The 14,000-nt window shown below is 32.0% G+C and overlaps 2 protein-coding genes across 5 annotated transcripts in view; one reads left to right on the top strand and one right to left on the bottom strand.

Annotated features, from left to right (window-relative positions):
- LOC114336229 (DENN domain-containing protein 1A) overlaps positions 1-6,100 on the bottom strand; it is a 150,899-nt gene extending 144,799 nt beyond the window's left edge. For all 4 annotated transcript variants that reach the window (XM_050645117.1, XM_050645118.1, XM_050645120.1 and 1 more), the window contains exons 1-2: positions 5,867-6,100; positions 5,629-5,784 (exon numbers count right to left, since the gene is read on the bottom strand). In XM_050645117.1, the coding sequence (XP_050501074.1) occupies positions 5,629-5,784; positions 5,867-5,883 (173 nt within the window). In that variant the 5' untranslated portion in view covers positions 5,884-6,100. The remainder of the gene's footprint in view (positions 1-5,628; positions 5,785-5,866) is intronic.
- A 3,924-nt stretch (positions 6,101-10,024) lies between these two features.
- LOC114336226 (probable palmitoyltransferase ZDHHC24) overlaps positions 10,025-14,000 on the top strand; it is a 51,438-nt gene continuing 47,462 nt past the window's right edge. Inside the window, exon 1 of the mRNA XM_050645116.1 lies at positions 10,025-12,906. Coding sequence (XP_050501073.1) covers positions 10,125-10,952 — 828 coding nt within the window. The 5' untranslated portion in view covers positions 10,025-10,124 and the 3' untranslated portion in view covers positions 10,953-12,906. The remainder of the gene's footprint in view (positions 12,907-14,000) is intronic.

The following is a 14,000-nucleotide window of genomic DNA, read 5'->3' as shown; positions in this document are numbered from 1 at the left end:
GCTTTTTGAAAACTCTAATATGAATTTTACAAATTAGACAAATAGGCAATTGAAATGGCATATTTATTTTTTCCCCACACGATTACTTTAATTTTTATTAAAAAATCAAATTTGTCAAAATCACAATTTTACCATAAAAATAAAAAAAATTAAACAACGTTTTTCTTAAAATTAAAAGTTTCACCATTTTTTTTCTATAACACGTCTAGATCTAAAACTCCCCGTAACACTTCTCTTTGGAGTTTAACATAGACGTGATAAATAGAATTTTAATTTTTTTACTTCATTTTTGCGATTTAACTTTGCAATTCACGAAGCTGCACCTTTTATTTTTAAAAATTCATAACTTTTACGAGAAGAAGACTGAGAGTCTACAACAATTGTCATAGTCTTCACAATGGTAAGAGATATGTGCTGTAAAAATTTCAGAAAAAAAAATTTAATGGAACGTTGTAGCGAGTTAAACCGTGATTTCATCTTTTTTTTTTCATTTTTAGGTTAAAATTCCGATATTGACAAATTTGATTTTTTAATAAAAAATTAAGTAATCGTGTGGGGAAAAAATAAATATGCCATTTTAATTGCCTATTTGTCTAATTTGTAAAATTCATATTAGAGTTTTCAAACAGGGTGAAATTTTTTCTAAGACCAAAACGAAATAATTTTTTAAATCCGGGCCTGATTCTTTTTTAGTTTGAATAAATCAGTTGATTGGGTGGTAACATAAATTAAATATTTGTTCAAAAAAAATTAATTTTTGTAATAAAAGTAAATTTTTTTTAAATCTATGGTTCACTTTACCAAACTTTTAAAATTATTATTCATAGTCAAATTTGATTTTTTTATAAAAAATTAAGTAATCATGTGGGGAAAAAATAAATACGCCATTTTAATTGCCTATTTGTCTAATTTGTAAAATTCATATTAGAGTTTTCAAAAAGCGTATACATGGTGAAATTTTTTCTAAGACCCAAACGAACCAATTTTTTAAAGCCGGGCCTGATTTTTTTCTAGTTTGAATAAATCAGTTGATTGGGTGGTAACATAAATTAAATATTTGTTAAAAAAAATAATTTTTGTAATAAAAGTTAATTTTTTTAAATCTATGGTTTACTTATACCAAACTTTTAATTCATAGTCAAATTCGATTTTTTTATAAAAAATTAAGTAATCGTGTGGGGAAAAAATAAATATGCCATTTTAATTGTCTATTTGTCTAATTTGTAAAATTCATATTAGAGTTTTCATAAAGCGTATACTGGGTGAAATTTTTTCTAAGACCCAAACGAACTAATTTTTTAAAGCCGGACCTGATTTTTTTCTAGTTTGAATAAATCAGTTGATTAGGTGGTAATAGTGTAACGATTGACCAAAATAAGAGACACATCGATCTAACCGTTCAAAAATTATGACGAATATAAATTTCTGTCAAAATGCGAAACTCGCCCTGTATATTATTAAACAAGGGGAGCAGACACTTTTTAATGGTCATTTGTTATTCCCCATAGGAGCCTCTATACGAGGTAGGAGTATGTACAGTTCCTCATGACTCACCCTGTATAAAGAATGGAAACTGAATGCCAGATTAGCAAAGGAAAATAAAAAGATGGGAAGCCTAAGACCACTGATGAAATCCAAATATCTTTTTCTTCTTCTTCTTCTTTTATATAGGCAGTACTGCCTGTTTTTCTTCAACTGTGCCTTTCATTCTGCCCCTAAGTTGTCATATCTTTTCCTTGGGCGTCCTATACTTCTCCTGCCTAACAGTGACTTGTCCCTGGCTATTCTTTCTATCCTTGATTCAGACATCCTGCTTATGAGCTCATTTAACTCTTCTTTTCTGTTCTTTACCCAGGTATTTATATTGTCTACCCCACATATACGTCTGATTTCCTCACTTCTTACCCTATCCTGTAGTCCTTTTCCAGCAATCCTTCTTAAGATCTTCATTTCATTGGTTTCCAGATGTCTTCGTGTTTTGCTTGTATCTGGTCTTGTTTCGGCCATGTAAGTCATAGCTGGCCTAATAACTGACTTATATATTCGGGCCTTTGTTTCCAATCTTAGGTGTTTCTTTTCCAAATTGTGCCGTTTAGGCATCGGGCTGTTCTACTGGCTTTAATTATTTGGTCTTTTATTTGGTGGTTGTCGGCTGATAGATTAATTCCCAGATATTTGAAAGTCATTACTTGTATAATTTGATGGTCTAACTCCAATTATTTGCATCTTATTGGTTCTTTGGCAATTACTAAGCTTTTTGCTTTTTGGGCTGATATTTTCATATTCATTTCTTTTGCGTTAATGTTGAACTCGTGCAATAATCTTTGTAGGTCATCTTTGCACTCTGCTACTAACACGGTGTCATCAGCGTAACAGAGTATTTTTATCTCTCTATTGCCCATTTTGTACCCTCTTTTTTTCTTCACTTGTTTTATTATTTCATCCAACATTATGTTAAACAGTAGAGGGCTTAGTGAATCCAAATATGTATAGAGCAAAACAAAGTGAAGGATATAATATATTATAATATAATACTGTAATAAGGCTTACAGTGACATATGGTAGTGAAGTATGGACGATGAAAAAAGCAAATACCGAGGAATTGGAAAGGAAAATGCTCAGAGTTTATATGGAGACAAAAACACAGTGGAAGATTGGTTGCGATGAACAAACAGGGAGCTAGAGAAAATGTATAATGAACCAAGCCTCAGTATCTTCATAAAGCCACAGAGAGTGAGATGTATGGGACACGTGATGAGAAAGGAAAGAAAGAAGATGCCAAAGGTGATCCTAAAACGAGGCCCAATCACGAAAAAGGACAGGAAGACCCAGACAAAGATGGTTTGACAGTGTACAGGAAGGTCTCAGAAATGAGGGAATTATTGCGGGGAAGAAAGAGCAACAAACAGGGATGAATGGAGGAGGATAGTAAGTCAATTTAGTAGGCAAGGAGCATGATTGGACAAGAAGCCACCCCACTTGATATAAGTTTTGTAATATATAAGTATTACAATTGAGGGGGTTAGAAGTAAAAGGGTTTAAGTGCACTTTTTTAAAATTTTACTCCAAGTACATATTTGCATACTTAAATTGTATTAGAACTTGGTGGTACAACGATTTAAGCATATTTTGCCCTACAGTCGCCATCTATGGCCATTACATTTAACTCACTCAAAACAATTGTAGTTTACTTTGGTAGTAAACAGGTTTAACCGTGCGCCTAAACCGTTTTACCACAAAACTATTTTTAGTATTCTGTAAAAACAAATAGTAATACATGGCTTTAAGCGCGCTTGAACCATTTTACCACAAGACTATTTTTAGTATTCTGTAATGTGTAAGCACATGCTAATACAGGATTAATTTCAAGTAAATTAATATTATACACTGTGGATAACAGCTGGGACAAAAATGATTAGTAATACGTAGTTAACATCTACACTTGAACCGTTTTACCAGTAACATTTATCAACACCATGTACCTACTGAATCAAGAACAGCTGGTTCTTAAAAAAACTGATACGACTCTTAGTAAGATTTGATTATTTTGAGCAGTGTATTTGATTGGTCTGACATTATATTATATTTATTATGACAGACTGTCAAAGTCAGTTAAAATAAACAAACAAACAACTGATTACATATGAATTTCTGAATTTTATAAAGAGTATATCGTCGGCTTACTGCCAAAACCAATTAACTCCACTTTTTGTCGATTCTGAGGTAAGTCCGCCTTTGTACTTAATAATTATCAAAGAATGTACTGATGAAACCAGACACTTCAAAGCAGATTTTAAATGTGGGAAACAGAAGGGTCTCAAAACAACTAATTCCAATGATGACACTTTTATTCAGCCAAAAACAGATATGTGCAGTTGTCTGCACATCTATGTTTAAATAAAATAGTATTTTATCATTTACAATATTATAGTACTGCCAAAACAAGACAAGTGCCTGATATGGAGGACAGTGATGTTCAAAGTTACCTAGAAGTTGACTAACTTTGTACAGCCAAAACCCGACAAGTGCCGAAAAAAAAATGTTTTTTGTACTTTTTTTATCTTTCACTTCATTTTAGTAACTTTTTAACAAAATGTTTCGTTTATAATGTTATTTACTTTAATATTTTTCAGTCCTTAAATCATTTTTAAATACAAACGATTTTTCATTTCAAATTAAAGTTTAAAACGTCGATTCCTCAAAACTTTAAAAAGTGGAGTTAGTTGGTTTTGGCAGTAAGCCGACGATATAAATGATAGTTTTTACATAAAATAGGGTTGTTGTTATCATTTTTATTATTATTAAGGAATAAAACAAACGACTTAACTCAACAATATGCATATTAAAGCAAGAATTGTAACCAAATTAAAAGATAACCGGGCACTATCAGAGGCAGCAAAACATTTTAACATAAAGCAGAACCACAGTTTTTCTATTAATAAAAAATGGAGGGAACAAAAAACTCTCGAAAGAAAGCGAGGGTCTGAAAGACCAAAACTATACTAAATTTAGGTATGTAAAAATAAAATTAATATTTTGTAATATTTCCATCAGCAGTGATAACAGCTTGTAGTCTTCGGTCCATCTGCGTGAAAGGAATTATGAAATTGTCTTCTTCAGAGAGCTCTTCTCAAACCTTGCTTCCTTTCGAGAGTTTCTTGTTCTCTCCATCTTTTATTAATATTAAAAACGGTTGTTCTGCTTATGTTAAAATGGTTCGCTACGGCAGATAGTGACCAACCATCTTCTAATTTCGTTACAATTCTTGATTTTAGTTCTTTGCCAGCACGTGGAGCCATTTTTTGAGGTTGAACAGAATAAGTTATCTGACAAATTTTAAGATTTGGCAGTGACACTGACAGTATGTAAATAATAAATATTTATCCTTCAAAATACACTGCTCAATTTTCTACAAAATACGCTTTAAGAGTCGTATCAGTTTTTTTTGGAACCAGCTGTACATTTTTTTAATAATTGAAAAAAGGAAGGATATAGTGAGAGTAATAATATACCCTTATATTTTTATCATTTTATAGTACATTGTACGCTAGACATATTTTAATTTAATGACTCCTAGAATTTATAAAACTCAAACAACTTTGAAGCTTATTATCTCAGAACTATAAAAAAATGCACTTAAACCCTTTTACGTCTGGCCCCCTCAATTAATGTATTTTTAGCCTTAGACTTTCAAGACCTGGGGCCTTAAGCTTTGTAAATAACATACCTAAAGAAGAATTTATATAATAAAGTAGAATTTTATTTAGTACTATTAGTTATTTATATAGGTACTAAGAATATGTCTGTTATGTTAAATACTTAATATTATATTTCAATGAGCGGATTTACTGAGAAAATTATGTAATTTGCATATCTGAAATCAATTTGTAATAGAAATGATTCATTTCATTTAAGTACTAGAGTAGAAAATACAGAGGATCTATTGATTGCAGTTCAACAACACCAACTCTTGCAGTTATGTTACAATTATAGACACTATTTTGGCTGTAAATATCACTTGAACATTTGCCAAGTAGTAAGAAGTTGTAAATATTTACATTATAAGATAAAAACAGAACACCACTAGTAGAACCTTAAATACATAATAATATGGTACATTCTACCTACTTTTCAAATTTGTAGGGATAAGCAAATTTGGGTACAGCTTTTAAAACTTCCTCGTCCTTGTACTTTTCCGGATACTGCTGTATAATCCACGGCTCATTTTTTGCTCTTGGAGGGACAACTTCGCAGAAACATTCGAAAAAATGTTTTACGTTCTCCCTGGAAGAGAAATAGAGGCTGTTCAGTTTGCTATTGCGTAAAGAAATTTCGCCCCCGCTTAGGAATAATAAAAAAGACTTACCTTATTCTAGAGCCCATCACTGAGTGAAATACACTATTAACATAACTTCATTATAACACTTTTCACTAAGATTTACAACCGGGATGCACTATATTTTTATGTTCAATAGAACACATTCGATTAAACGTAACAAAATTATTTTAAATGGATTATTATCCTAACTGTATTATACATAGAGAAAGTTCACATATGAAGATTATCTGACAACTAAAAAATTCATTTGACAAGACAACATGACAGAGTTGTCATTTTTGACATTTAATTTTAACACTGACATCTTGCGGTATAACTTCAAACTGTTTCAGGAGTGCCTACGTGCCTACTCTCTACATCAGAAGTTTATATTAGAACAAAAATAAAATTTGTTTGTTATTTGATATAAGAAACATACAAAAAATAAAAACAAAAATAACCATATACAAAACCCTTATACAAGCAGTGTTGACAAATATATGTTTATATCTCGTAGTTGTACTTCCTCCTTTAAACACCATTTTCACAGATGCCACCGAATATTCCTCTCAGAATCCTTCGTTCAAATATAAGCAGGTTTTCATCTGCCTTGGTGATGGTTCATGTCTCCGATCCGCAAACCATCTCCAAGGCAGATGAAAACCTGCTTATATCACCAAATATATGTTTATATCTCGTAGTTGTATCTCTTCCATCAAACACCATTTCCACAGATGCCACTGCCACCGAATATTTCTCTCAGAATCCTTCGTTCAAATATAAGCAGATTTTCATCTGCCTTGGAGATGGTTCATGTCTCCGATCCGCAAACCATCTCCAAGGCAGATGAAAACCTGCTTATATCACCAAATATATGTTTATACCTATCTCGTAGTTGTATCTCTTCCATCAAACACCATTTCCACAGATGCCACTGCCACCGAATAGTTCTCTCAGAATCCTTCGTTCAAATATAAGCAGATTTTCATCTGCCTTGGAGATGGTTCATGTCTCCGGTCTACAAACCATCTCCAAGGCAGATGAAAACCTGATTATATCACCAAATATACGTTTGGGTGATTCCATATTTCAAATCACTCAATTTTGGAGCAAAAAAAATTTGGATCTCCGATTTGTCTGAACATTGGTACATAGCTTCTGCGGGACGTAAAAATAAGATATTTAAGATCAAAAAATCTTCTTCTTTTTTTCTCAAAATGTTATGTTATGCGATTTTACAGTGATTTGGTGTTTATTTAAACGCATTTTCTATCGTGAAGTATCAATGGAAAACATAATATTTTAATAGAAGGGACTCAAATGTCATTATAATATGGTATTATAACAAGTTACTTTGATTCAAAACAAGTTTTTGATCAAATTTTATAGTGTAGAAAACGTTAAAATACCGTTTTTTACATTTTTCTCCATTCCCAAAATACATCATAATCGATTTGGCTGAAAATTTGCCCACAGATAGCCAAAACATAGTACTTTAAGTAGTCAGAAGGATTTGAATTATATTACAATACCAAAAAAGTTAAATGCAATATCATAGTCAAAAATATAGACGTCTACTGTAAGTACAATTAACTCGAAAATATCGACCTCGAGACAAAAATTGTTAAAAATAAATTATAATAATTGTAAATACGATTTATTTGGAATAATTTCAGTCCCTACCATTTTTGTCGAAAAGTTAAAAATGGCGGAGATATTGAGCAAAACAGGTTCTCCTTTAAAAATCAAGACGACGGCTAACATAACGAAGGAATTCACTCGTGATTTTAAATTTAGGCTACTATTGACTCCCCTAAAGATTATAGAAAAATAAAATTTTGGGCAGCTCTGCATGCAAGGTCAAATGCTATCCCGACTGGACTAATATACTTTTGAGTCTGATATTACTGCATGTAACTTTTTTAGTATTGTAATATAATTCAAATCCTTCTAACCACTTAAAGCCCTATATTTTGGCTATCTGTGAGCGAATTTTCAGCCAAATCGATGATGATGTATTTTGGGAATGTAGGAAAATTGAAAAAACGGTATATTAACGTTTTCTACACTATAAAATTTGATCAAAAACTTGTTTTGAATCAAAATAACTTGTTATAATGCCATATAATGACATTTTTATGTCCCTTCTATTAGAATATTATGTTTTTCATTGATACTTTACGATAGAAAATGCAAATTTGTCTAAATAAATACCAAATCACTGTTAAATCACATAAAATAACATTTTAGGAAAAAAAGAAGAAGAAGATTTTTTGACCTTAAATACCTTATTTTTACGTCCCGGAGAAGCTATATACCAATTTTCAGACAAATCGGAGATCCAAAATTTTTTGCCTGAGTGATTTGACATGGAATGTGCCGTTTATATCTCGTAGTTGAACCTCCTCCTTCAAACACCATTTTCACAGATGCCACCGAATATTTCTCTCAGAATCCTTTGTTTACATATAAGCAGGTTTTCATCTGCCTTGGAGATGGTTCATGTCTCCGATCCACAAACAATCTCCATGGCAGATGAAAACCTGCTTATATATATTTGAACGAAGGATTCTGATTCTGAGAGGAATATTCGGTGTCATTTGTGAAAATGGTGTTTGAATGAGGAGGTAAAACTACGAGATATAAACATATATTTGGTGGTAAAGACGTAGTATCTCTTATAAAAATAGGAAGACTAAGATGGGCAGGACATCTAGCAAGATCACAGCAGAACAACTCTCCTAGAAGAATCCTTATGTCACAACCTATGGGAAGTAGAAATAGGGGTAGGCGAAAACTCAGATGGAAGGATGGTGTAGACATAGGCGTAACCAAGGGGTAGTTTTGGGGGTTATAACCCCCCCTTTTGGATGTACTTTGAGCTCTATACGCTTAACACCATTATTATTCCATACCCCCAGAGACCTTTAAGTAGATGTAACCCCCCCTTAGGATCATCCTGGTTACACCTCTGGGTGTAGATGAAGATGGTAGGAAATAGGCGCAGCAAACTGGCAACAGCTGGCAATGAATAGAACTGATTGGCTTAATAGAGTTGGAAAGGTCTAGGTCCTTTTATAGGGCTGTATGTAGCACCATTGATGATGATGATGGTGATATCAAATAATATTAATTTATAACATTAATTACATTAGTTACAAAACCTGTTACATTCTATATTCTATACTATTACATTTTATAACTTTACGATAAATGAACTAAAATCTAAGATTTTTTGAATGTTTGCCTATAAATATTTGCTTATAAATAATAATGACGACCATGCTCATATTTGCTCTAGGACAGCGCTTTCAATAGTAGCAGAAGATAACGAATATTGATGAACAAGCTTTATTTAGTTCGAACCTTACCAGCCAGATAGTGTTTCTTAAATTAGTGTTCACTTTCACTGTGCATGAAATAATTTTTCTATGAAGCATTTTCTTTTATTACTCTTAAACATCTTCTTAACGTGGCCCTATCAAGTATCAAGTCTCCTTGACGTTAGCGATTAACATGACACATGGCGAAACTGTCTCTGTCTCGAGCTATTCTAAATAGTTGTTCGGCTTTCTTTATTCATGTCAACTCCCTGATATTTTTCAACCAAGAGGCCTGCTTTCTAGCAATTCCTTTGCGTCCTTCGATTTTACCCGTCATAATATGTTGAAGAATATATTATATCGGTTATCGGTCTCCCCTTACTACGTGACCAAAATATGACATCTTTCTATATTTGATGTTATCAAGTAGCTCGCGAGCACTTGCTCTCTTATAAGGACTGCCACATTTATCAGCAAAGCCGTAAATGGTATTTTCAGTGTACGTCTGTGCAGCTACATTTTAAAGGCGTCCAAACGATTAATGGTGGATATTTTTAATGTCCATGCTTCGACACTATACAAGAGGACTGACCAAATGTAACATTTAACCATGCTCTTTCGAAGTTAAAGTTGCAAGTTATCATTACAGAAGAATGACCTCATTTTTAAACTCTTAAGTATAAAAATAACAAATTCTTATTACTTACATTTTTGGTGAATATAAATTCTGATAATATCTCAAATGAGTAAATAATAATTTATCTTTTGCTTTGAATTACAATTTTGAAATTTTATGCTTGTAATACTGGTTCTCTAACTTAGGTATAATATTACAGAACATAGTTTTTGGTTTTGTAGACACCATCCATCAAGTAATGTAAACATAACCTTAATAAAAACTGTCACCAAGTAGGGAGAGGGAAACTTACATTTTACATTTGTTTCTTAGTTTTAGTTTTGTGTATTAAAACTTGATTGAAACTATGAGGCTGCGACAAAATATATTTCCAAAATGTGTGAGAGACTTTTTTGTGACTGGCTTTTTATTGGTAATGATTCCTGTAGTATATTATTTTGAACTATTTGTCGTTTTACCAAGGTACTACATACAATGGAGTGCATCTTATAATTTCCATTTTTTAACGGGAACTATAATACTATTTAACATTTGTACGAATCTGGTAGCAATAGCTATGTGTGACACTAGTATCAGGGGAAGAGTACTACCAACAGACTTAAAACCAGATTGGAAATTTTGTTCAGTATGTGAATCCCTGGCTCCACCAAGATCATGGCATTGTTCAGTGTGTAATGTATGTATCCTCAAGAGAGACCACCACTGCATGTTTACCAGTTACTGTGTAGGATTAGAAAATCATAGATATTTTATGGTATTCTTATTGTATATGCTAATAGCTACATTATATGCATCATTCTACAACATGAGGTTTATCAGCCACTTCATTACATTTGATTTTTCATGGAAATCTATATTCAAAATTGTGTTTCCTTTAGCAACACTATTTATGGATTGGACCCAAAATCAGTTATTTATATTTTTGATTCTTATTGTGTTGTTTGGGGCTGGCTTTAGTGGTGCCTTGTTGTATTTTCATGTAGATTTAATGTTTAGAAGTGTAGTCACCCATGAGCGCAATACTGTTAGTAAATACGATAGAGGTAGATTAGAAAATGTAAAGCTAGTTTTAGGAGAAAAGTGGTATTTAGTTTGGTTATCCCCGTGGATTGAAAGTAAATTACCTTGTGATGGTATTAACTGGGATAAAATATTATCGACCAAAGAAAAATAATAGTATTGATAGTGCATAATAAAGATATTTTGTTAATAACTGTTAGAAAGCTTATGCCTGGTTGCACCAACGAATCATAAGCTCCAGCTTAGCCCAGCTCATTTTATAGATAGGGCTGCTTTTAAATGAGATTTACATTGCATCATAATTTTCGATTCTTATTTAAGCACATCTTAACCGACACGTTAATCGCCACACAGCATTCATGGTGTGCTGTACTAAAAAGTTATGCTGTTGTATGTGTAATATGCTGTTCCAATGTATTTTGTTGCATGGCATTTCTATCATACCGAGGGTGCTATACATTTATATTGTAGTAATAAATATGTGGCCTGGCAGATCCAAGGCGCTCACTTCCCCAGAATTTCAAGATTCGGTTACCAAATAACTCAGTATAAGTACATGTGGATAGGTTGATTTTATTCCTATATTGTAAGAACATTGTATATCGTCAGTGATGTGTACAATACCTCCTATCTGCTTTTCGTGAGTTTTTTAGGAGAGACAAAAAACCTTTTTTAGGGTGACCTCCTGTTTTCACACGTAAGTTTTGACTTATTATATAGTAAATACATAGTAGAATTTACTACAAAACAAGTCAAAAAATATCTTATAAAAACAGGAGGTGGTCCTAAAAAACTTTTTCGTCTCTCCTAAAAAACTCACGAAAAAGCAGATAGGAGGTATTGTCACATCGCCGACGATATGCTTTGGAAGTTTGTTTATTAAAAAAACTTAACACATTCTATATCTAATCATCTTTAGAGTGTTTGCCCCATCATTTGCCATATTTTTGCCATAAAATAAAAGAACATTGTTCTTTCTCATAACTTATTTTCAACTGTCTATAGCACTATGATAAACAATAAACGAAGGTACGATTACCAATGATTAGTTGTATGCTGCATGGCCACAGTCAACAAAATATTTCTTTAGGTTCTGTTGCACTTAAGCTGTACCAAACAAAAAAACAATAAAAAAATGTTTTATTGGTAAAATAATACTGCAACTTTTCTGAAATATAATCAGACAAGTAAATATTGATGTAACTTTTAAAAATCGTGAGGTGGCCTGAGGCGTATTTTTTATTTAACTGGAAATTAACGTGTTAAGATGCAATCCACGTGGCAATCCAGTGTGGCTAGCTGAAAATTGATCCAAGACTCAATGGTGCAACACATATATTTCTTAAGCTGTGCTTAAGGCATGTCTTAAGCTTAAGATCTCTTAGTGCAACCAGGCATTAATTTTGGATGTATAAGTAAAGCAAAAAGTACAGGATGGTATTAAGTGGGAGAAGATATTATCAGCCAAAGAAAAATAATAGTATTGATAGTGCATAATAAAGATACTTTGTTAACCCTGCGTTAGTGCGGTGGGGTGTGGTTCACCCTAGCCGAAAATGTTTTGGTGTTCTTTATTGAGATATTTTGTATGTTTGCAATTTACTATTATTTTTTAGATAACACATTTAGTGAAGATTACAGTTATCTTCTTTCTGCGACTTTTTTTGATTTTTTCAAATTTTTCTTTGTACTCTTGATTTTTTTTATTGGGGTTCTACACATTCCACTGCACTAACTGTGTAATATTTATCCACCGCACTAATGCAGGGTTAATAACTGCTAAAAAGCTTAATTTTGGATGTATAAGTAAAGCAAAAGGTACCTACCTGCAAATATTTGCATTAACTTGTTGACTGCCACACACAAAATACACAACACTTCTATAAGCTATACTGACTCAATTATGTCATACAGTGCACTCAAAAATTGAGTCATCAGCTTATAGGTAGAAGTGGCAACTGTCGTGACTCAACTCTTGAATCATCAGCATTCAACAAGTTATGTATAAATATTTCTAAACACATTTTATGAGTTCTTTTTGTGGTGATACTAAAGGAGACTCATTAAAACATATTTGCAAGACTATTGTCTATAAGTAGGAAGTAGGTGTAAGTGACTTTTACTTTTTATTATTATCTTCAAGTGTTGTTGTCTCTGTTTTAACTTTTTTAATTAGTTAACACCTATTTTGCCACTTTTAAAAGCTCACTAGGTTACATTTGTTGAGTGATTTTTACTATGTTTAATATTTTTTTATCCTCATGATACGTTGACAGATTTTAGTCAATTTTATAGTCATTTTAGACAACATAATGAATGTTGTTCAAATTCTTGTTTCGTTCATACGGGAGTGCCTCAGGGACCTATATTGGGACCATTATTCCTTCTAATATACATTACTGACATTTTAAACCAAATTTTGACAGAGTTTCATGCCTACGCTGATGATATCAGGCTTTACTTTCAAAAAATAACATGGGCGAATGTGTTCACAAATTGCAGTTGTGTGTAGATAAAGTTTATGATATATCTCTTAAACACAACCTAACTTTAAATCCAAGGGTGATAACTGATAAAAACCTGTTAACATTAAACAACATTACGTTTTCTATTAATAATGAATACCTAGAAATTAAATTGGAAGCAAAATATCTTGGACTTAATTCGGACTCAAAAATGACTTTTCAACCACAATTATTTAATGACACAAAATAGAAAAATTATTTAATGCTCTCAATCCAGTTTTTGTAATGAATAATTTTTAATAGATACTATATGAAATCGTTGCGTAGTTGTATCTAATAATTAAAGAAGCACTTTTATCCTCAACCTGATCCTCAACATATAGTATATAATAGTGTCAAATATATTGTTCCTCCATTATATCTTTGCACATGCATGAAATTATTCATGAAGTACTTTTTATACTAGGTCTCTTTTTAACTCACAGAAACTAGTATCGCAAAATTAAACTGCTTGTCCGTAGAAACCACAATAACTTAATCAAGGATAAACAACATGGCATGTCTTTGATACCTTGTTTACTATGAATTTTGACGTTTATCATTTTCAGTGACTTTTCATTTCATTTGTTGTGTTTATTGGAATTTATAACTTATATTGTGCTTATTTTATAAAGTTATATTGTATTAAAGATATAACATCGTTAAATATAAATGTACAATATAACTACCTGTATAAA

Source organism: Diabrotica virgifera, chromosome 3, assembly GCF_917563875.1.
Source record: "Diabrotica virgifera virgifera chromosome 3, PGI_DIABVI_V3a".
Lineage (NCBI taxonomy): Eukaryota > Metazoa > Arthropoda > Insecta > Coleoptera > Chrysomelidae > Diabrotica > Diabrotica virgifera.
Note: the sequence above shows the minus strand (reverse complement) of the source record. Positions and strands in the feature narration are given on the sequence as shown.